Source organism: Theropithecus gelada, chromosome 5 (genome assembly GCF_003255815.1).
Source record: "Theropithecus gelada isolate Dixy chromosome 5, Tgel_1.0, whole genome shotgun sequence".
Taxonomy (NCBI): domain Eukaryota; kingdom Metazoa; phylum Chordata; class Mammalia; order Primates; family Cercopithecidae; genus Theropithecus; species Theropithecus gelada.
Genome location: NC_037672.1, coordinates 137,424,987 through 137,449,274, shown reverse-complemented (window position 1 = coordinate 137,449,274; position 24,288 = coordinate 137,424,987). Strand labels below are relative to the sequence as shown.

The 24,288-nt window shown below is 43.9% G+C and overlaps 1 protein-coding gene across 1 annotated transcript in view; it reads left to right on the top strand.

Annotated features, from left to right (window-relative positions):
• The first annotated feature begins 6,712 nt into the window (after window positions 1-6,712).
• The window catches only part of MAML3 (mastermind like transcriptional coactivator 3), a 432,254-nt gene continuing 414,678 nt past the window's right edge, over window positions 6,713-24,288 (top strand). The window contains exon 1 of the mRNA XM_025385289.1: window positions 6,713-8,046. Within this exon, the coding sequence (XP_025241074.1) occupies window positions 7,579-8,046 (468 nt within the window). The 5' untranslated portion in view covers window positions 6,713-7,578. The remainder of the gene's footprint in view (window positions 8,047-24,288) is intronic.

Sequence of the window (24,288 nt, the reverse complement as noted above, 5' to 3'; positions counted from 1 at the left end):
AAAGAAAAAAAAGAAAAAGAGAAAACACACACACAGTAAAATAAAATCATTTTAAGGCTTTATATATATATATAAAGTATATATATACATATGCTTTTTTCTTTTTCTTTTTTATTTAACAACCAGAAGGCATAGTTTAATTTATGTGTGTTAAAAGCATATTTGGGCCAACTCTGGCTTCCATACATCCTAGGGTTGTTGGGAGTATTACATTGGTTAATATACGGAAAGTATGTTGGCCAGTAGCCGACACCTGACTGTGATGTCTAACAAACGTGAGCCCCTTCCCCACCTGACAGACAGCAGAGTGCAGCTGGGGTGAGGGGACCTAAGAGGCTGGCTCTACTCTGCCTCTCTTCCACCTCTGCACCTCTCCAAGTCAATTTATAGAATACTCCAAACCCAGAGACACAGCATTTTGAAATATAAATCATATCATACCATGATTTTCTTATATTGCATCCAAACAGTTTCTATAGGATGGCAGTGCAGTGCTGCTCTCCTCGGGGGCTATTGCCTGGCACTGGCCACACACAAGTCCCTTTCTGCTTCTGTAACTTTGGTAAATTGTGTACTACTATTCCCTCTTTCATTTACTTGTCCCCCACATACAGTTACAGAGCTCTGTCATGGACAGCCCTGTGTTGGGTCCCAAGACCAATAAAACACAAGTGAGACACAGAGAGGTAAATAAACAGTTACAATAGAGTGTGATAATATAAGTGCCAAGACAGAAAAATGCCCACGATTCTCAGAGCACTGAGAGGGTGGCTAGCTCAGAATGGGGGCTGAGGGAAGCATGGCCAGAGACAGCTTTCTACAAAAATGACTCCTCAGCTATAAGCCCTCTGCAGCAACAAACTTCTGTTAAAATGAGATCTGGGTAAAACACAGTAATTTTATTTTATTTTATTTTTTTGAGATGGAGTCTCATTCTGTCACCCAGGTTGGAGTGCAGTGGCGCCATCTCGGCTCACTGCAACCTCCACCTCCCAGGTTCAAGCGATTCTCCTGCCTCAGCCTCCCGAGTAGCTGGGATTACAGGCGTGCATCACCATGACTGGCTAATTTTTATATTTTTAGTAGAGACGGGGTTGCACCATGTTGGCCAGGCTGGTCTGGAACTCCTGACCTCAAGTGATCCGCCTACCTCAGCCTCCCAAGGTGCTGAGATTACAGGCGTGAGCCATCGCCCCCAGCCAAAACACAGTACTTTTAGTTTTGCAAAAAGGTAGAATCTTAAAATGAGAAGAAACCTTAGGAACTTGGTTACATATTTCTTCCATAGCTGGGTTCCAATTTGGGCTCTGCCATTTTTAAGCTGTGTGGTTTGGGGAAAGTTTCTTACGTTTTCTGTGCCTCAGTTTCTACATCAGTAAAATAGAGGTTAACAGTAGAACCTGGAATAGAGAAAGTTTTCAATGACTGTTGGGCATTGGAATTAATTCTTTCTAAGGTTAACAGTTTAGCTGATTATGGGCCTTCAATAAATTTAAAAACTCATAAATATTTTCTTTCAGAAGCCTTCAACATCGTATATGAAAGCCAGACATTGTTCAAGTCAGGTGCCTTATTATATTATATTATTTAACCTTGAGAGTAGAAATATATATGAAAACAGAATGAAAGACTTTTAAAAAATTTCTCTGCCATGGACTTTAGATAACCTTTCCCCTAATAACCATGAAACTATTATATACATACTAAAATACACGAATAAGAAAATAAACCCTATTAATTCATACTCCTCTCAAAATTTATGAAATGGTCTAGGACTTAGTAAACCCCTTCTTAATAAAAAATGAGAATTAACAACGTACACAGAATCTTGCGAGAGGTATTTAAATACTTAAGGAAGCAAACTTTTGAAACACCCGTAGTTCATGAGGCATGTCACCTATATACAATTGGTTCACTAGGTAAAAGGAGATCATTAAAATAGCTCCAAGAGGCCAGTTTTGTTAGGCTAGACAGAATACATGCTTCAAATGTAATGAAAATCTATAGCTTTGAAAATATTCCATAATCAAGATTTTCAGTTAAATAAGGCCGACCTTTTCTCCTAATAAGGAGGTTTTATTACATAGGGATAGATATTAATATAACATACTCAAAGCGCTAATGCTGAAAAAGGCTAGTCAAATTCACCCTTTTGGGATTTTGCCTTTGTGTTGCTACTTCCTCAGTATTTAAAGGTCAGAATTCACACACCCAGCTGAGGTTAGGAAGGCCCAGGAGATCTGGACTAGTGATTCTGGTAGAGCAGATGGCAAGGGCCGTGTGGTCGTTGACTCAGGCTACGTGCCCAGGCAATTGTTGTAAATTTAAGTGGATTTAGAACTGCCTTCAGTTTTCACTCTCTCCTACACCACAGAGCTTTCTAGAGTGTGTTCTATTCTGTGGGACATAACAGGATTTTGGCAATGTTAGATTAAACAAAGTTAAACATGCTTTGCTTCAAGATTTCTTGTGACCTTCAATGTGGTAATAACTCTTTGGAGAGATGCAGTACAGAACATCTCCTAAAGTTACTTAGCTCAGAAGCCTTTCTCGTAAAGCATCTTATGGAACAAAGTTTTTCAGACACACTTCTGAAAACGCTGTAATAATACATCCATTACATTGCCAAAGTAAACAGTGTAAATCAGCTTAAATCCTTTTAATGGCAGCCACTGTCCCAAAGATATAGTCTAAACTGGATGGCCTTGAACAATCCAGGTCCTGCTTGTCTCCCCAGCCTCCATTTCATTTCTCATCACACCCTTTCACACTCACAATCCTATGAGAAGGAACTACTGGTGGATTTTTTTGGAGATGGATTCTTAACTCCTCCAAGCATGTACTCTTTTGCTTGTTCCTACATCCGCTCCGTATTAGATCCATTATGGCATATACTGCCCTGATTCTAGCTGGCCGTCATTGAGGTTGGGACTGTGTTCTATACACTGTTATTATGCTGTTCACCCGGTGCCTACCACAGTGTGTGGCACACAGAAGGCCATAAATATATTCATGGAATTATTGAAATGATACCTACTGCTAGACAGCTGAGGGCACAGTAATTTAGGCTGCTGGTAATTTAGGAGTGCCTGGGCCCCACTTTGGAAAGATATAAAGGTTTGGTTTCTCCTATGTGGGCAGCAGAGGGTTCCTATTCTTCCTTAGCCACAAGATACTCTTTGATGAAAGCAGATCTATTGATCCATAGTGAGAGGGAAGCAGAGATGGCATATAGACTGGAATTTCCACACAAAGTTCTCTTTCTTGTCACTGGGACACTAGGCTCTATCAGGTGAATATAGGAAGATGACACAGACTTGGCGTAAAGGAAATGGAACCTGGTTGAACTCCTCAGAACTGCCAACTTTGGCTCAGAGCCAGGACCGCAGGATAACCTGGTGTAGGTACTTATTCATCAAGCCCATCTTTCCTTGGCATCCAGAGAGATATCATCACAGTTGGGGATGCAGTCATAGTAATTTCTTTCTCATCATTGCTATGGCATCTCAATTTTTTTTTTTTTTTGTCATTCAAGAACAATAGCATTGATGCTGTGTCTACCACTTTCATCCTGAAGTTTTGCCTTGTAGCAGGCTCACAGAAAAGACAAAGATGGTCACGCTATCAGTGTTCCACAGTGAGAAGGGACTAAAATTGCTTCTCCAGAACTTGGATTTCTCTATGACTTTCAAAGGGTTCTTTAGGATGGTGACCAACAAAGCTGGCAACCTTGCAGGACCATATCATGAGATCCAGAAATAGCCAGCATCAAGGTCTCTGTTGCTTCTAAGGTCACTGGAGTAGATTAACATCTCTAATTCAAGGTGACTGGCATATGTTGCTCAAGATGCAAGCCTTGTTTGCTTCTTGCTTCTTTCTTCTAATCTTCCTGCACAATGAGAATGGGGTTTCTGATCTCTGGTATATCACAGTAGAGTCCTGCACAGGTCGGTTTCTCAAAGATTCTTCCTCTCTGGCCATCACAGTTTCCCAGTTCTTTCTTTCCTCACATCTGGGGCTTGGAGCTTGTGGCTGCCACTCCCATCTTGGAGAGATAAAAGACGGGTGCCCGTGTGTGTGCTTATTTCTGTGTACACATGTAACAGTTTTTCTTTTGGTTATAGCCCATTCATGCACTGAAATCAGGCAGCAAAGTATACTATGGTTGTGCAAGAAGGGCTCCATTTGTCATTGGGGAACTCTGCGGTAAAACCACAAATGTGCTGTCCCATCTGCTGGTTTCCCAAAGGGAAGGATGCAAATTCTTGTGTCTTTTTGGTTTCCCTTCATGGTAGGAGAGGTAAACAGCTTGATGGGAATACATGATGCTGCTATTGTTGTCATTTTTTCCCCAGAATGAGAAACTCTCAATGAATAATTAAATTCTGAGTCACAGGAAAAAGCTAAAATGAGAACCCAACTCTCAAACACTAAAGACCCAGTGCTTAAGACCCTCAAATTTGTTGCCTCTGTACATAAAGCTGCAGTCTTGTATGGGTGATGGAGGCAAGTGGAGTAGGAGAAGGGATAACAATTAAACTACAGTGTGGCCGGGCGTGGTGGCTCACTCCTGTAATCCCAGCACTTTGGGAGGCCAAGGCAGGCGGATCATCTGAGGTCCGGAGTTCGAGACCAGCCTGGCCAACATGGTGAAACCCCATCTCTATGAAAACTACAAAAATTAGTTAGGTGTGGTGGCGTGCACCTGTAATCCCAGCTACTCAGGAGGCTGAGCCAGGAGAATCACTGGAACCCGGGAGGTAGACGCTGCAGTGAGCCAAGATGGCGCCGCTGCACTTCAGCCTAGGCAACAGAGCAACAAGACACCGTCTAAAAAAAAAAAAAAAGAATTAAACTACAGTGAAGAGGGAGCAAAGCGAATGCAGAGTCATAGCTTCCCCTCTGTGGCGAAGCCATGTGTTTCCTGAGTTATAGAGATATTATTTAGTGAATATGTGAAAAAGACAAAGGCCACTTTGCTACCTTTTTTAATTTCTTGTAATTCTCTACATATTTTCAGAATCTGAATGGACTCATTTGCTACAGACTTAGTCCAGTTAAATCTTCTGAGACTTGAAGAGGGGCGGTTTGATACAGAAATTTGTATATTAACTAAACAGCCTTCAGAAAAAGTATGACAACTTCAATGAAATATACACTCTCTTAAGTTGGTTTTACTACTTGGAGGTAGCCTCACACCATATTAAATATTTCGCTGCCCATTTTACCATATCCAGTGAATATTAAAAATATTGTTCACTATATAGACCTGATTAATTGAAGAAAAATATAGCCTCTTATCGTTGACATTATGAGGTTAGAAATAGCATCCTATGCTAATCTGCAATGCCAAGAAATGAAGATGGTTTAAATCAGATCTCATGACTAATGCATAAGATCCAAAGTTCTTTTATTCCTGGCTATTTTAGACAACTGGGGTGTATTTTTACCCTAAAAACTAATTCTTAAGATTTATTGAAATAATACAAAATGACTTATAATTAACATCTCACAATCAAGATTTATAGTTTACTGATTATTCCAGAAATGATAATTTCCCCATCTTAATTTTGACAAATATGTATATGCAATGGTTTAAGTCCATATTCAAGAATATTTGATCCTTAGTTGTTGTTATTTTTGTTTTTAGATAATATCAGGAAAGATAATGTGCTTTAATAAAATGGAAAGTTTAGATTGATTTCTGCATTTGCTAGTCCATTTTAATTGTACTTATTGTGAATTCATTGAAATGGAAAGAAATATATCCAGCAATAAAGTAGCCCTGTTATTTTTGCTTGTTTTTGTTTTGGTCATGACAAACTGTGAAATGCTGTGTTTTTTCTATAGTTCTAGTCCATGAAATCTGCAATCTTTCCACTTGATTTACGAAGGACCCTTAATTACTGCTGTCATTAGCACCTAGTGTTCAAAACAGTCTGTTTAAATGTACTGTTAGTCTCACCTCCAAGTCCCTGCTTGCTTTATTTTTTTCCAAGGGTAAGTAAAACAATAATTGACTTAGTAACAACAATCATTATGTACAGTGAATTAAATAATATTACACATTTTAAAGCCTATTTCCATTTATTTAGAATTTGGTACTTGTGTGTTCAGACTGGCCTAGACTTAGAACAAGTGTCCGTAAGTAGCGCTGTTACTAGCGCAGACTTATTACTTCGGTTTTAAAACCAAGTCACTCATTTGCCTTTTTCTTTCCACATGGATAGGGATGACAGACAACTGCTGTAAAGCTTCAATGTTTCTGCCTGGTCATGCACATTTCTGCAATATAATGCATAAATGTATAACAACAACTTGGGATCGCCTGATAACCTCCCTTGGAATAAGGAAACCCAACCAGGCGCGTCCCCGCGCACGCGCGCGCGCGTACACAGACACACACACTCACACACGCTCTCACGCACACACACAGGTCAAAAGTTGATTTATTTCTGAGATCCCCCAGAATCTTTCTTCTCCCCGTTGCTGGCGACTCTGGGCTTCTCGGCAGGGCGGTAGTGTGGTTGGGGGCGTGGGAGGGGCGCGGGGCGCCGAGGCGACGGAGGCGGGAGCCGGGTGCTGGAGCGTGCCGCGCCCGCTCCTGCCGGGTGAGAGTCCGGGCCGGGTTTTGCGCCGTGTCCGCGGGCTTGTCTCACGGCCTCCAGCCGCCGCCGCTGCCGTGTTTACTGAGCTCGCGCGTCCTGATATCACTCCGCTGGCATGGAGGAGGAGGAGGAGGTGGAGGAGCGAGAGGAGGAGGAGGAGGCGGCGGCGGCGGCGGCGGCGGCGGCGAGCAGTTGATCATTGTGATGGTGGCAGGAGCAGCGGCGGCAGCGGCAGCCCAGCCGAGCGTTAGGTGCTGCTCTCCGCGCGGCGTTTTGCAAAGGACTTCACCGATCTACTTTTGCAGTCGCCTCGGACTGTCCATGTGTTTACTTCCCCCAGCCCGAGGATTCGATATCTAGGTTCCTGTGAAATGCAACTGAACAGCCAAAGTACTTTGAGAACACGGGGCGGCATAAACACCAAAACTTTTTTGTGGAAGGAAAATGCAATAAGCAAGCTTGCCGTTTTCCGATGCGGTGTGGAGTGAGTGTGTGTCGCGCGTGTCCGCACTGGAGGCATATGCTTGTGTGTGTACATGGGGTGTGTTTTTCGGTACGTAGGGAGAAAATGCTTGCCAACCACCGGAAATCTCCTGGAATTTATTAGAAAATAATGGATTATAAAAAGAAGGCAGGCGAGGAGCGGATCTCCCCTTGAGTTGCAACCCGATTTGCTGCTGGCTCAGTTTGTTGTGATTCTTTTTGTTGATAGGTGTCTGATGGTATTCCGATAACGTTCCCCCCTTTTCTTCCCCTCGAGCTTTTACAGTTTAAAAAAAGGAAACAAAAAACCACCCCAAAATCTCCCCCCCCCTTTTTTTTTCGCCCCGTCGGGATCGCCGTTTCCATCCATGTGCTTGCGTCTCCCCCGCGTTCCACTTAAACTATTTTAATCCTTGGACCCAAGGAGGAGGCTGATAGGGGGGTGGATAAAAAAAGTTCTTCCAAAATAGTGTGCCCGGGGAGCAGGATGGGGGATTTCGCAGCCCCCGCTGCTGCCGCGAATGGCAGTAGTATTTGCATCAACAGTAGCCTGAACAGCAGCCTCGGCGGGGCCGGGATCGGTGTGAATAATACTCCCAATAGTACTCCCGCTGCTCTGAGTAGCAATCACCCGGCTGCTGGTGGCTGCGGCGGCTCCGGGGGCCCCGGCGGCGGCTCGGCGGCCGTTCCCAAGCACAGCACCGTGGTGGAGCGGCTCCGCCAGCGCATCGAGGGCTGCCGGCGGCACCACGTCAACTGCGAGAACAGGTACCAGCAGGCTCAGGTGGAGCAGCTGGAGCTGGAGCGCCGGGACACCGTGAGCCTCTACCAGCGGACCCTGGAGCAGAGGGCCAAGAAATCGAGCGCCGGCACCGGCAAACAGCAGCACCCGAGCAAACCCCAGCAAGATGCGGAGGCTGCCTCGGCGGAGCAGAGGAACCACACGCTGATCATGGTGAGGGTGCACGGGCAGCGGGCTTGCGGCGCGCGTTGGGGGTTGTGGTGGTGGTGGTAGTGGGGGGCGCGTGGAGCTTCTTACATAGGGGTACAAGGGTCTGATTTGCACGGTGGGTGAGGTGGGCTGAAGCCGAAGGGTTAACGTCAACTTTTCTTAGGGAAAAAGCTGCCGTCGCCGCTACCTGTTAATCTGTCAAGGTTGTCAGATTTGGGGAGGAGGGGGCGAGAGGGGAGAAGCCAGTCACGACTGCGAGGGGCGGAGGGAGCCTAGAGGAGCGTCGAAGTGAGGTGCTGGAAAAGTTTACCCCCTTCCCTTTCTTGCATACCGATTTGAAAGAGTGAACCCCTGAGTTGAAACCTTGCTCCTCCTCTTCGCCGCTTCCCACCCCACCTCTAGCCGCGCCGCCTCTCCTCCCCAGACCCGTCCCCCTACGCCCACCCCTCTGCACATCCGCTGGGTGCGTGGAGATGTTGATGCTGTCGCAGATTCTGGGCGGGCACCAGGCCCTCAACCCCTAGGGGGAAGCAGGGAAGGAGAGCCTCTCGCCTCCTCTCCCCAGCTCACCCACTTTGGGCTGAGAAAGTCTGAGAGTTTTGTGAATGAACTTTGAAGTGGGTGAGAAACAAGCGAGGGTGGTTGCGCGCGGGGGTGCTCGCGGGAGCGCGCGCGGATGCGGGGCGCGGGTGCGCTCCGCTGGTTGCTCGAGACTCGGGGCCAGCCCGGCAGGTGGAACGGCTGGGAGGGTTAAGAGGGGAGCGGCCTGGAGGGGGCGGGAGGGGAAAGCAACACCCAAGGTTTGCGCCAAGAGGCCCCACCATACAACTTCGCTTGGGATTCTTTCCTTTTTTCCTTTTAAACTTGCTTGCACGGAGTCCTCCGCTTGGCTCCCCCCCGCCCCACTGCCCGCCAACTTTGGGGGCCTGCCTAATAAGCCCAGAGCAGTGGAAGGTAGCAGGGAGGTAAAAGAGGCTTAAATGGCTGGGTGGGCGGGTTCGAGGTAGGATGAGCAGCCAATGGCTTAACTTCTCCAGGAGGAAGGGGCAGTTCCCACCCCCCAAGCCGGAGGCTAGAATCCTTTCTCTTATCTCCCTTCTCCGGTTCTTTTGCTTTCCTTTCTGGGTGAGGGGAGGCCGGAAGCTTGGGAAAGGTGTCTGCGCCCCCTCCCCCACCGCGCCGCCCGGGTGCTGGGTGGGCCGGGCGACGGGAATCCTGGAGCGTGCCGGGGCCGCGCACCTTCGCGTTTCCCGTGCAGACCGCCCCGCGATCGGCGGCGCAGAGCCCGGCAGGGGCGGCCCTCCCGTCGTGCGGTTTAGAAATCGCACACGTTCCCGGTCTGTGAGTCCCCGGCGCCGGGGGTGGTGCCAGTGCTGCCCCGGGCTTTCGCCGGGCGCTCGGGCCGGTGCTCGGTGACAAAGAGTCGGCTGGGGGAGGGGAGGCGACGCCGCAGCGCTCGCTCCCCACCTCCCCCCACCCCGCACGTGAAGAGGAACAATTTGTTTATCTTGGGCCTCAAGAATCCTTCCCTCCTCCCAGTTCTCCGAGGGCGCCCAACCCCTCCTCCCTCCCCTCCCAGGTCGGCGCGATCCTGCCCAGTCCCGCCGGCAGCACCTTCCCGCCTCCTCTTCCTCCTCCCCCTCCCCTTCCTCCTCTTCCAGCCCCTCTTGCCCGCCTTCTCCCTCCCTTTTGGAACGTGGCCGTGGGGGAGGGAGCGGGAGGCGCTTTGTCCGCCTCGCGGCCCAGCTCAGCCCCCGGGGCCGCCGGGCTGGGAGGGGTGCTGCGCCCCGTGGCCCTGCCCCCTCCATCGCGGCTGTCCCCGCCCCGCCGCGCCCCCCATGCCCCCGCTCCCCTCCTCTTTCTTCCCCTGCGGCTGAGGCTGCCCGGAGCGCGAAGAAGGGGCCGTCTCGGTTGGTTTTGAGGAAGAACGACAGTCCCGGAGTCGGGGGAGGTTCTCGCTTTACAAACAGGAAGCCGAAAACCACTGACACACTGTAGCTTTTCTGATTGTAGCCGGAGGCGGGGCCGGTCCTGCATCTCGACTGTAGCTCCGGTCCCTTCTCCAACCTATTTCTCTCCCAGCCCCAGCCCCCCTCGCGCCCGTCCACGGAGGAGGAGATTCATTTTGTGAACCTGAGTCTGAGAATTTAAGAGGAACTGAAGGTTTCATTCCTGCCCACCCCGCGTCCTCTTTTCGTGTTGTACACCCCACGCGCATAGGTTGCGCAGAAGTGGGCTCCTTTCGGGAGGCTCCAAAATTCCGGTGCCACAGAATCTCTCACAACCTTTGGGGATCAAGGACTGCTGTGACGTTTACCTCGCCAGCTGGGCGACCCTGGAACAAAAGCCAGTGCCGTTTCCAGTGCCGAGTCTCTGGACACGGCAAGATGAGTAGCGTTTGCGACCAGAAAGTTTTGGTGTTTGGGTTCTGTTCTCTGGTTTCCGCCCTGGGAGATGGGTGGAGGGAGGGCTCGGGTGCGCGCGCCTGGGTTGTGATACACTCGCAGGTGGAAGGAAGCCCAGCCTCCTGACCTTACTGGGAAGAAGACAGCAAACGCAAGCCGCAGCTTACTTTTGAAAATAAAAAGATAATGCTTGAATAGAGACATCAGCTGTAGATTTCATAGTGAATCCCAGTTTAGCAAATTAGCAACAGATAGACTTGAAAGATGACTGCCTGAAAACAAAATTTTCTATCAGTTTTATGACAATGATTTAGCCTGTTGATTAGACTTATGCATTAATAAATGCCAGGGCTATGTTCGGAATAGGAGTGTATTTTAGCTTCAGCTGTTACATGTGCATCTCTCACTGGTATGTGTGATGAGTGTAATGAATGTAATGTAAGCCTTAACTCTTAAACAGAGTTGCAAGTAAATTCTGTGTACCAAAAAAAAAGAAAAAAAAAACCCCGCATGCTCTACAAGTTATATTTCCTTTTAAAATAATTAGTTTAAAAAGTAACCTTGGCCTCTGAAATGAGAGTATTTTAGCAGTCTGTATATGAGGTAAAAATCTCAAAAATAGAGATTGTAAAGAAAACGTTGCTCTTCATTTTCTTGAATTGACTGCTGGATTATAGTTGTACTCCAGTGAGGCACAGAACAATTAAATATAGTTCTCAGATTGGGCGCTCTATTTGGAAAGCCCTAAAGAAAAACCATGATCACACACAGCAAAATAATAATAAGGTGATATAAAAATAAAGATGAATAGGATTCTTTACTGTTTTATTGGTATTGTTTACCTTCTAAGGACCAGTATGTCCAAAGTACTAAATAGCGATTATCTTTCTGCCTTGCTTGGGTTAAGAAGGCAGTCTGGGCCGGGCGCGGTGGCTCAAGCCTGCAATCCCAGCACTTTGGGAGGCCGAGACGGGCGGATCACGAGGTCAAGAGATCGAGACCATCCTGGCTAACACGGTGAAACCCTATCTCTACTAAAAAAATACAAAAACTAGCCGGGCGAGGTGGCGGCGCCTGTAGTCCCAGCTACTCGGGAGGCTGAGGCAGGAGAATGGCGTGAACCCGGGAGGCGGAGCTTGCAGTGAGCTGAGATAGGGCCACTGCACTCCAGCCCGGGCGACAGAGCGAGACTCCGTCTCAAAAAAAAAAAAAAAAAAAAAAAGAAGGCAGTCTGATGAGGGCTTTGCCTCTTTTGATTTGTTTTCCTGTCTTACACATTTACAAGAGTGGGCATGAAAAACAAAAAGCAAACAAAAAGCAGAGTGGGTGAGGGGTAAAAATTTTTCCTTGGCTACAGGCTGCTGCAGAAGGGGCTGGGTTCTCACCTCACCAACCCTGTTGATAGAGTAGGTGGCGCAGGCCTGGGTTTGAAGCTGCACTACCTCAGGTATTAGGTCTGTTCTGAACATTAGTCAAATGATCCCACCCCAACTACCACCACTTTATTAACATAGAAGTTTTTTTCTTCCTCTCAAAAGACTTGGTGAAAACTATTGACTTCACCTGTCAGAGAGCCTCATTTGAAAATATATCTTTTAATTATTTGTGGTAACAAAAGGGGGCATTGTTTATTTGCTGTATTTGGAACTGAGGTCCTGGTTAAAATTCTAAGGTGAATTTCAATTGACAAGTTCATTTTCAAGCTGAGCAGGCACATCAAAAAGCATGACAGTGCACAGTTTTCAAAATTTCAAAATGCTGATAGTCTTACTTGACCTAGATAAGACCCATATTGTTTTCATGACCTCTTCACTGTATTAGCACCATCGTAACTTTCAGAGTGTGCTTAATTTATATACAGCTTACAGACTGCATAAATCTATGTGACCCCTGTTCTGAAGAGCTTATCACATAAAATTCATAACATGCATTTGATAATAAATGCATTATTACTGAGTATTGGAGACGGCTACAGCCCGTCCAAAATGTTCCATCCATTCCTGGAATAGATTCAGGAAATGTCAACATATTAGTCCACTGCTAAATCTCCTTATACATGAATCTGGCTTCCCATTTCTTACCCTGTTGAAGGTAAATTACTGGCTCTGTATCAATTTTTTTGGCAAGCTCGTATTACCAGGCTATTTCTACATCTTCCCTATGATAACCTTTTCTTCAGCTTATCCTGTTCTGCCACTAGCATGGGTAACAGGATAGACTTTCGGAAAGCTTTCCATTACCCAACACAGTGTGCCTTAAGTTTGTGGAAAACTTTTTGAAATTTCATTTTTTCTGTCCTTCACATGTATTTCTTTTCTTTTAATTCTCAAGAAGCATTTTTTTAAGCTCCAATACATATTTAATTCTGTTATGTTCTTTGGTTGTGGTACATTTTATTTAGTACTGGGTAGCCAGTGGTCAGAAAAGTAGAAGCAGAGTTAGTTAACCATTAATCATAATCTACAAAATGCTCTTCAAGCTGGGTTCCTTCCCGAGGAAAGCCAAGTTTTCAGGAAGCTAGTATGCTTGATACTTTCTATCCTGTCTCATTAGAATTATAAGGGCAAGCTTTAGAATCTTTTTCAGGTTTTCTGCCACCTGATAGGAGAAAAATGGTCAGTCCTGGTACATAGTTTACTGACATCTCTGGAAGAAGAAAGATGAGGAATTTAAACATTAAAATAGAGTTTTATAGAGTTATTTTCTGAATATTGCTGTGAGACTAGTAGCCAACTGTTGGTAAAGAAGTTTTCCTGCCCATTTGGTTGAGATAGGAATAAGGTATTTCTCTCTCTCATGCATGCACGTGCGCGTGTGCACGCGCACACACACACACTCTCACACGTTCACTCATTCACTTACCCTGGTGAGGGTGCCAGTCAAGGGATCTAGTGTAAGAACCTGTTTTGCATGTTACATAGTAATTCTTGGATACATTTGAAGTACTTGTGTGATTACTGTTCCCTGTTTGTTAAGTAACAGTCCTGTCTTATACTCTTGAGCTCAAAAGGCGAAATTCTGTTGTCTTTTTCCACATTACCCATCTTGGAGAACTGTGAAATCAATCAATCATACATCAGACTCTTATAAAGAGGAACATATTTAAAACTCACTGTCAAGATTTTCATAGTGTCTACCTTTTAAGTCTCCCAAATAGCTTTACATTTTTCACTCTATTATTCAAAGGCTGATTATTGAGTTTTCAGATCCTCTGGGTGCTTGCTTTGTTTTTCCTTCCCCCACCTGCTGCCAACCTTTTGGTCTTTTCAGTGATCTTTAACACCTTTATCAAAGAGTGGGAAGAAGCAATAAGAAGAGAAAAAATTTAATTTTGGTGCTCCTGACTCTCAGAACTAATGAAACAATCGGATACAATACCATTTTGGATTTAATATGGATTTGCCTTTATTCTTCCTTAGCACAAATAATAAAGACTGAGTTTCTAATTTCATTCATTCATTCAATAGCATTGGTACATTGTCTGTAGTGCTTCATGGAAGTTAAAATGCTAAATCACGCTCTTGCATCCAAGACTTTGACAATGTATATTCTCTGTAGATTTTCAGTATTATGCTAGCCAGATTCAAGGGGATAACAATTTTTTTTTTTTTTTTTTTTTTGAGATGGAGTCTTGCTCTGTCGTCAGGCTGGAGTGAAGTGGTGCAATCTCGGCTCACTGCAAACTCCGCCTCCTGTGTTCAGTTGATTCCCCTGCCTCAGCCTCCCCTGAGCAGATGGAACTACAGGCATGTACCACCATGCCCTGCTAATTTTTTGTATTTTAGTAGAGACGGTGTTTCACCATGTTGGCCAAGATGGTGTCAATCTCCTGACCTCGTGATCCACCCACCTCAGCCTCCCAAAGTGCTGGGATTACAGGCATGAGCCACCACACCCGGCCAAATTTTTAAAAATCAATATAGTCATTGGTGCTAATGACAGCAGTTTCAGGCTTCAGGATGTTGTATCACCTTTCCATGATTTTTAAGGAAAACGTAATATGCTTTACTTTCCTGTTGTTTCAAACCAATTTGACATTGTATCTGCAAAATAAGTTAATTTGCAGATGACTGCTCCAAAATTACAGGTTCCCCCACAAATTAAATTTTTATTACAAATACAGTCTGCTTTCCAGATTCCAAAAATTCACTATTCAGTTTTGTGAGTTGCCAATGTAGCTTCTGAAAAATCAGCTGTCACCAATAACTGATTTAGTTTAATTTTTTTGTTATTGTTTAAATCTAAGAAATTTTAAAGAACAAAAGAAATAGGGTTAGATAAAATTACTCAGAAAATGGAGTTGAGGGCCTGCTGTATAATAAGTACTTAAAGATCATGGGGTTCCATTCAGTGGATCAGAGAAGGAGCACACTTTTTTAAAAGTCTACTTGGCAATTCCATCTGTTAAACAGTGGAGGGGTTTTTGAGTTCCTTTCTCCATTTGGGACAGAAGAACAGCATTCAGCATTCTTTGAGGGTCACATGCACACATGGATAGGAGCAGGAAATTACTACTATGGCAAGCTGTGCATACTATTCTTGGAGGAATTTAATAAAAAAATCTCAAAAGGTGACTGGGCATGGTGGCTCATGCCTGTAATCCCAGCACTATGGGAGACTGAGAAGGGTGAATCAATTGAGGTCAGGAGTTCAAGACCAGCCTGACCAACATGGTGAAAGCCCATCTCTACTAAAATACAAAAATTAGTCTGGCGTGATGGCACACGCCTGTAATCCCAGCTACTTGAGAGGTGAGAGGCTGAGGCAGGAGAATTGCTTGAACATGGGAGGTGGAGGTTGCAGTGAGCCGAGATTGTGCCATTGCACTCCAGCCTGGGCAACAAGAGTGAAACTCCTCAAAAGAAAAAAAAAAAAAGGCCGGGCGCAGTGGCTCACGCCTGTAATCCCAGCACTTTGGGAGGCCGAGAGGGCGGATCACCAGGTTGGGAGTCCGAGAAGAGCCTGACCAACAGGGTGAAACCCCATCTCTACTAAAAGTACAAAAATTAGCCGGGTGTGGTGGCGCATGTCTATAATCCCAGCTACTTGGGAGGCTGAGGCAGGAGAATTGCTTGAACCAGGGTGGTGGAGTTTGCAGTGAGCTGAGATCATGTCACTGAACTCCAGCCTGGTGACAGAGCGAGATCCTGTCTCAAAAACACAAAACAAAACAAAACAAATCTCAAAAGGCTTGCAGTACTTCCTCTGACATAAAGAAAGTGATTCCGCACGAATAATTTAGGCACCTTTTGATTATATTGGACTTCCCGTTGGTTGGAAATAACCTTTATGCTGAAGTAGAACCTTTTAAAATGCTAATAACTAATATTCATCCCCCTTTCGCAATGGCTTAACAACTATAGCAAACTTAAGTGAAATATTTAGTTTTTAACTAGGAACTTTCAGAATTTTCCTAACTCCTTTTATCTCCATCCTGTTGAGTAGAATCTGGTTGTGTATCATTTCATGTTTATGGACCCTCCACCCCTCAACTGTTAACAGCGTTTACTTCCATGGGTAAAGGAGGTTATTAGGTTACATTGCTGTGTATCTCTTCTTCCCTTTCCCAACATCTTTCTCCACCTCCAGAGTACGTCTGGACAGGGGCTTCTACCCCTTCAAAGGAAAAGGCCGAAGTGCTCTAAGTCTGTTTGTGTAGATTCAACCTGGGTTGCAACTGTGACTCAAAAGGATTGCACAGCTCTGAAAGACATGCTCTGCTTGTGCCCTTTATTCTCACTCTGGTTGGTTATTTTTCTTTCTTTATTTGTTAGATGCTGAAAGTAGCTCAGTGATTGAGAGTGAATCTAAAAGGCTGGGTACCCAGTAAAGGGCTTGAACTAGTGGTAAGGTAGGAGAGGCAAAAAGGGATGAGCATTTTGGAGGCATCACCTAGAATGGATATCAGGGTAGAGAGACATGTGAGAGCATGTGTGGATAAACAGACTATATGCTGGTGCTTTGGGAGTTTACAGAAGTAAAGCATGCTTTTAGTAACCTATTCTGAACTTGGAGAACTTACTGAAACTCGAATATATATTTTTAAGAGCTAATGGCTATATTGTTTGTACCTGGAAAACAAATCACGTTCCTGAAATATTTCCGTGCTCTCTTAAATTATTACTACTGCCATGTGAATGGATTTACTATAGGATTCCTTATAAAAAATTATTTCCTTTTTGGTTTTGCTTTTTTTTCAGAGACAGGGTCTCACTCTGTCACCCAGGCTGTAGTGCAGTGGCACGATCTACCTCCCATGTTCAGGCAATTCCCCTGCCTCAGCCTCCCGAGTAGCTGGGACTACAGGTGCTCACCACCACTCCCAGCAAATTTTTTGTATTTTTGGTAGAGATGGGTTTTTGCTGTGTTTCCCAGGCTGGTCTCGAACTCCTGAGCTCAGGCAATCCACCTGTCTTGGCCTTCCAAAGTGTTGGGATTACAGGCATGAGCCACTGAGCCTGGCTTTAATTCATTGATTATTAACTGGTAGAGGTTTGGCCCTACCCCAGGAATATTTGGCAATGCAGGGAGACATTTTTGGTTGTCATAGCTGGAGGGCTGCTGCAGATGTCTAGAAGGCAGGGGTAGAGGTGGGTAGAAGGAAGGGATTCTACTAATATCCTACAAGAGATTACACCCGTAACAGAGAGTTACCTGATCCAAAATATTGCTGCTGATGAGGGGCCCTGCTTTAAACAAAGAGCTCTCTTGGAGTTTTGAAAATATGAAAGAAGATGGGTTTACACATGTGGCATTACTCTCAGCTTTTTAAAAACACTCATTACTTGAAGAGTGGAGAGAGGCAGAGGTGCAGCGATGAGGTAAAGGATGCCTGGGAAGAAGTTAGAGGACTGCTGTGTTGCATGGCAGCGCCATCCTAGCTGGCCATGTGGTATGATGTTCTGGCTGTTTACTTCATGATTGTTATCTCTTCTTGCCTGTCAGAAAGGTGAATGGTTGTCTTCTTTTGAGACAGAGTCTTGCTCTGTCACCCAGGCTAGAATGCAGTGGCGTGATCTCACCTCACTGCAACCTCCACCTCCCGGGTTGAAGCGATTCTCCTGCCTCAGCCTCCTGAGTAGCTGGGATTATAGGCATGCGCTACCACGCCTGGCTAATATTTGTATTTTTAGTAGAGATGGAGTTTCGCCATGTTGGTCAGGCTGATTTTGAACTCCTGACCTCACGATCTGCCTGCCTTGGCCTTCCAAAGTGCTGGGATTACAGGTGTGAGCCACCACGCCTGGCCAGTTGTCATTCTTTTTACCTCAGAGTCATTGATCAAACGAGTTAGTATATGTAAAAGTCTTGAACACCTTATGGTGCTGCACAAATGCTAGGCATATTTTAATGAATTACTTTCATTTCACTTAGTTGTTGCCTTCTGCCCAAATGCGGACTTAAAGTTGAGTGATTTGAGGCTGATTTCACTCGTGCACAAGCCAACGTCTCCTGAACATGTGCTGAACAACTGCTGCACATTGGCCACTGTTTTAGCCACTGGGGATGCAGTGGTGAACAGATGTCCTTGTTCTCAACGGGACTGCAGCAGGACATAGTTTCATATTTCAAATTAGTTTTATGAAATGGTATTTGTTGTCTTATTAGACATGTAAATGGAAACACTTAAAAAAACTAACATTTAGGAAAATCCTAAGGGCATTAGATGCTTTGTATCTTCTTGCAAGCATTGCTTTCTGTAACAAAATTCATTTCAAATAAAACTGTGCAGAGGAGAGGATTAGTTGGTGTGGTGGAGAATAAAATTAAGGTATGGTAGAGTTATTAAAAATGAGGCAGATTTTCTTTCTTTCCCCCCTTGTTTTTGGGACTAGGTGACACTTGTAGCACCATGATCATGGCTTGACATTGAGCTTTCAGAGGAAACTAGACAAAGAGGAGAACATTTAGAAAGAAGCATGCAGGAAGGTGCAAAGTCTTGAAACGATGTCACAGGAAGAACAGTTGAAAGGCCTGGAGGTGTTTAGTCTGATTTAGGGGGTGCTAGGATTGCTTTTTTAAAATATTTGAAGGACTGTCACCTGAAGAAGGGATTAGATGTGCTCTGTATGGCCTCAAGGGGATAAATTTAAGATCTTTGGTTGACAGTTATTAGGATCCAGGTTGTGGTTTAATAGATATATTTAAAAAGCCAATCTTATGAAAATTTAAGCTGTTCAAAGACGAAATAGGCTGCTTTGCTCAGTAGAACTGTCCCAGGAAAAGTTGTTCATTTGGCTGGAACATTGGAGAGGGACCGGGACTTTGTCTATTCATTATTATATTCCTATGACTTGAAAAGACCTACCTGTACATAGGAGGAACTCTAAATTTAATTTGTTGAATAAATTACTAAATAAAAGTAAATAGGTTAAGAAGTGACTTAATTTCTCCCCTCAATGTTATTTCCTTTCTCAGAAGTAACTACAGTCTGGAATCTTTCTCCAGACCCTCTTCTGTTCACTTACATATATATTATATATTGTACATATTGTACATAATCACATATTCATTTTTTCCTACATAAATGGAATCATATTATGTATACTTGTCTGAAATACACTTTTTTCTCTTTCATATATTTTAGAGAGCCATCCAAGTTGGTACATATAGATCCTCAACTCATTCTTTTTAACTGCTATATAGCATTCCATATTATGACCGTTTCATAATTTATTGAATGATTCTTTATTGATAGATACTTTAGTGGTTTCTTATTTTTTGCCAATTAAATGTTTCTGTAATGAACATCCTTATCCATATATCCTTATACATATGTGAGCATTTCTGTAGCACAGATTTAGGGTTCTTTCTATAGATGTAATATGTATAAAGAGAAAAAAGTTGGCGGAAAAATCTCTTAATCTAATACGGTTTAATATAGCACCTGAATCTTATTACAGCCCATTTTAGGGCAAATGATAATTATGTCTCCTTAACAATATGGCTTAAAGCAGTATCAGCTCTAGTAACTGGTGTTTTTCTTTGCACAGAACACTACTAGTTTTTAAAGGCTGTGTATTTGGCAAATAACACATCTTATAGGAGTGACGTTCCTTTTTCTCAGCTGGCCCTTAAAGAGGTTTTACTGAAGGAGGAACCTGCTCAACCAGGTCCTGCTCATTCTGTGAAAGTGGGAAATTCACTTCCTTGAACAAGTTTGTGGTTCTTTTTTACCTTTCCTGAGCTTTGTGTTTCATAGGCGTGATTATATGGCTTTATTTGCAAAATGTATTTCAGTGGGTGATACAGTACCTGGGGTGTTCATGGGTGCAGATTGGAGTGGTCATAAAAATCTCAGGTCTGTGAGTTGCCACTTCCTACAGGTTAAATTACCCTGACTAATCCAGTCATCTGTGTAACACGGTAATAACAACCTGCTGACCTGGCCAACTGTAGAAAATGCATCAAAATGACTTGCTTCGACAGGCACCTTATAGCATTTGTTTAGACAGCGAGAAGTCCTATCAGTTTTCATTATAAACAGGTGCTGCAGTGGTCTGACGACTGCCCTTCATCAGAGTTCTTAGTTGTTTTGCTTTCCCTTTGGCATAGCAGCTCCCCTACACTGAGATAATAATAATTATCATCTATATTTTTACAATAGCCAGAGCAACCTGGCTCCAGAATCTGTGCTCTTGGTTATTACATTTTTCTGCCTTCACCTGACTGCAGTGTTTCTTCTTGGAAAGGTTGTCTGAGCAACTGCATTTTCTAAATAGCCGTGTTTTCCCAAAGAGCAGTTCTCATCTATTTGACTTTCCTTTATCGGTCTGAACAGGAGCCACAATTCAGGGACATGGTAGTGGTGGTTCTTGCCAGGCCCTGCTGTTTTATGATGAGGTCCCCAACTTTGCTGTCTCCTGGCCTCACGTACCTCTGGCCTTGAGTGTTTCTCCTCTCCTCATCTCCTTTCCCACCATGTCATGTTCTACCTTTGTGACAGTGACAATAGGACCTGGAACCTTGTACAAGGTGCATGTGGCAATGATTTGACCCAGAGAGATAAACCAAGGGTGGGAATGTACGTGATCCGGGGCCTAAACTTTATATGTCATTCTCTACCAAATGATTCCAATAAACTAAGTATTATGCTTCAATTTATAATCTAGATTTGGTTTAGGCATTTTTTTTTTGCCATTTAGCTGGGCCCATAGCATCTTATTGCTTCCTTCTTTATTCTGAACCTTTGGCTAGCTAAGTTAATGCAGCTATGTGCTCACTGTAAGCTTTAGGGAAGGGGGCTTCCTCATTCCAAAGATAGCTAGGTGCCTTCTGTTTCAGTGGCTTAAATGGCAAAAGTTGGTTATGTACATACAATAAAAAACTTCTCTCTTAATCTTGCACCTAGGCCATCCAATATGATAAATTAAGAGATTCTGTTTTTTAATTTTTTTAATTTTTTTTATTTTTTGAGATGGAGTCTCACCCTGTCGCCCAGGCTGGAGTGCAGTGGCACGATCTTCGCTCACTACAACCTCTGCCTCCTGGGTTCAAGCAATTCTCCTGCCTCAGCCTTCTGAGTAGCTGGGACTACAGGTGCGTGCCACCATGCCCAGCTAATTTTTTTTGTATTTTTAGTAGAGACGGGGTTTCACCATACTGGCCAGGCTGGTCTCGAACTCCTGACCTCGTGATCCACCCGCCTTGGCCTCCCAAAGTGCTGGGATTACAGGCATGAGCCACCGTGCCCGGCCCCAAATAAAGAGATTCTTAAAGGTGCTACTCTGGTCATGCAATAAAATTTCAACCTGTAACTTTTCCTTAATTATTTAGTTTAGCTACTCTACTGTCCCTCTGAGGAGTGCCATCTTATTTTTTGTGTTTGCTTCTAATATTTCATGGTTCTATTTCTTTTATTTCTAGCACTAGAATGTTTTTTTTCAAGGATGACTTTCACCTATATGCAAGGTAGACAACTATCGTGCATTTTTCATGAAGTACAACACTTCTCTTTTTATTGATTATAGATAAATGGTTATCTAAATGTTTTGAATGTTAGTTATTTCATAGCTATCTGACTATAACAACTACTAGATAAAAACTCTTTTCCAAAGACTATTGAGATTACAGCTGTTGCAATAAAATCTAATTTCTAATTCCTTTGGAAAACATTTTATTTTTATTTGAAAGAGTCCAGAGATGATTTGTAATAGGTAATAAATGACTAAAATCAAATCTTAACCTTATTATGCATTTTGTTGTTGTTGTTAAGAGATAGGGTCTCACTTTGTTGCCCAGGCTGGTCTCGAACCCCTGCTTTCAACTGTCCACCTGCCTTAGATGCCCAAAGTGCTGGGATGATAGGCATGAGCCACTGTGCCCCGCTGGATTTTTGTTTTTAATATCACTCAAAAAGTGAGTGTTTCAGACAGTTTCTTTAAAAAAAAAATACGGCAGTTTCAAGGCTATTCTAGCTTGGGCAACAGAGTAAGACTCTGACTCAAAAAAAAACAAAAAAAAAAACACAGGGGCTTGCTCTGTCACTCAGGCTGGAGTGCAGTGGCACCATCTTAGCTCACTGCAGCCTCCAACTCCTGGGCTCAAGGGATTCTCCTGCTTCAGCCTCCTGAGTAGCTGGGACTACAGGTGTGTGCCGCCATGCCTGGCTAATTTTTAAAATTTTTTGTAGAGATGGTTTCTCACTATGTTGCCCAGGCTGGTCTCAAACACCTGACCTCAAGTGATCCTCCTGCCTTGGCCTCTCAAAGTGTTAGAATTACAGGCATGGGCCACAGTGCCTGGCCTAAAGGCTAATTTTGACAGAATAGCCAAATAGCCATATGAATTTATAAATAGGAATATCTTGTTAACATATACACAAAGAAATTTGACATATGTCAGAATTCAACAAATTTTGTGGATACCAAGTCAAAGAAGATAGGAAATTTTCATTGTTTAGTCTTGAATTTGGGCTTCAGGATGCCTTAGTGGTAATACTGCCGGAGTCTCCAACTGGGGCAAACCATAACGTTCCCTTCCTATGCTGCCATCTTCTGTTCCTGGCTCCTTTTGTCCCCAGTTCTAATCCACTGTGGGATTTCAGTCCATCCTTTCCCCTCTCTCACTGGGGACGGTGTATGGCGACAGCAGTGGACTCCTTGGCCAAGCATGCAGGTGGCATTTGTCTTTAATCACTGAACGTATTTCCTCACGGTGGTGTGTGCAGATCAGCACCCCATGGGTTGTAACATCCTCTTACTATTCCCATCCTGCAGTAGCCCTCTGCCCGGAGATTCTCTGATGTTTGGTAAACAGAGGTGGTTTATATAAAGAAGCAGCTCTCTCCGTTTAGAAGTTGTTATGGCTAAATGGTTGAAAATGTATTTTGCAGTTTAACTAGGAATTCTTAAATGGTTTGCAGCTGCTATTGGATTTTTCACGTTCATTTTCTTCAATGAAGCATGGAGACAATGATTTTAGATTTGGATTTCATGCTGCTTAATTCTTAGAACCTATTGAAGGAATGTTTGAAAAAGTTGTTAGTGAAAACCGTAAATAACCACACTCAAAAATACTTCTGGCAAGTTGTATTTGTTAGAGTGGAATATGTCTGGAGCCCACAGTGAACTAGGAACATGGAATGGTGACTTGGAGGGTGACAAGATGTGACAATCAGGGATGTCTGGCATTCAGGCTATTGAAATTTAAATGGGCTATTGCTTTTTTAGTGTTTGCTCCTGTTCTTAGATTTAAAGGATTTATATGAACCATTCAGGGGCTTTTTATTAACTTTCAGTTTGTGGTTGAGATTGGAATTGGAAGGCTCAGAAAGATGTAACAGTAGTTTCAAGTAAAGGAGTTTAATGATAGTGTGTGCCTGTGAGAATCATGCCTTTGTCCCCTCCGCGGAGGTTCAGGTTGTTTGTGTTACTGGTTTGGTAGGGTTTGTGTTTATCTGTGGTCTGAAATGTCAAAGGATTGCAAACTAGAGAACTTTGCTTTCCTCTTTATTCTGAAGTAATGGTGTAGGAGTTTCTGGTATTGACTTCTGGGGGTGGAGACCACCATATATGGAAGAAGAAAGGAGGATTGGCTGGCTTTGATATTCTCATCCACTTTTTCTAATGCCATTTTCATTACTCTATTAACAAAGATAGTGCATACTTTGAATATTTATGTCTATCTTTTCCTTCAAAGTGTAATACACACTTGTTTTCTTCAACTTTTTGTAATGTATGTGTTTACGATACACTAAAGAGCAATGAATTTGAGGAGCGAGATAATTAGCTTTGACAGACTTACAGAAATGAGACTGTAAGGAAGAAGCAGGAGGATTGCTTAGAAAAATATTTGATTACTGGGCTTGAGAAAAATTATCTAGAAGGACAATTTTCAATGTTAAAACCCACAGCCATATGGGTAGCACAGGTTGTAGGAAGAAGTCACTACTTTTGTGACTTTTTGAAAAAATTTAAACTTTGTTTATAGTTTAAAAAGTCTCCTTTAAAATTTTCAAAATAGAATTTTTAAATGGAGAAATTCAAAACACTGAACAATAAAATGGGAGGAAGAAAAAGCAACCCAGCCACTGGTGCTAAATTTTCTAAGGTTGTTCACATAGCCCTTTAACTTCAACCACTTTCTTAGCATCATTGTTTATCATTTTTTGAAGAATGTTTGTTTAATAGCTAGCTTACCTTAAGAAATAGTTTTCCTGGCCGGGCGCGGTGGCTCACGCCTGTAATCCCAGCACTTTGGGAGGCCGAGTCGGGCGGATCACGAGGTCAGGAGATCGAGACCATCCTGGCTAACATGGTGAAACCCCGTCTCTACTGAAGATACAAAAAATTAGCCGGGCGTGTGGTGGGTGCCTGTAATCCCAGCTGCTCGGGAGGCT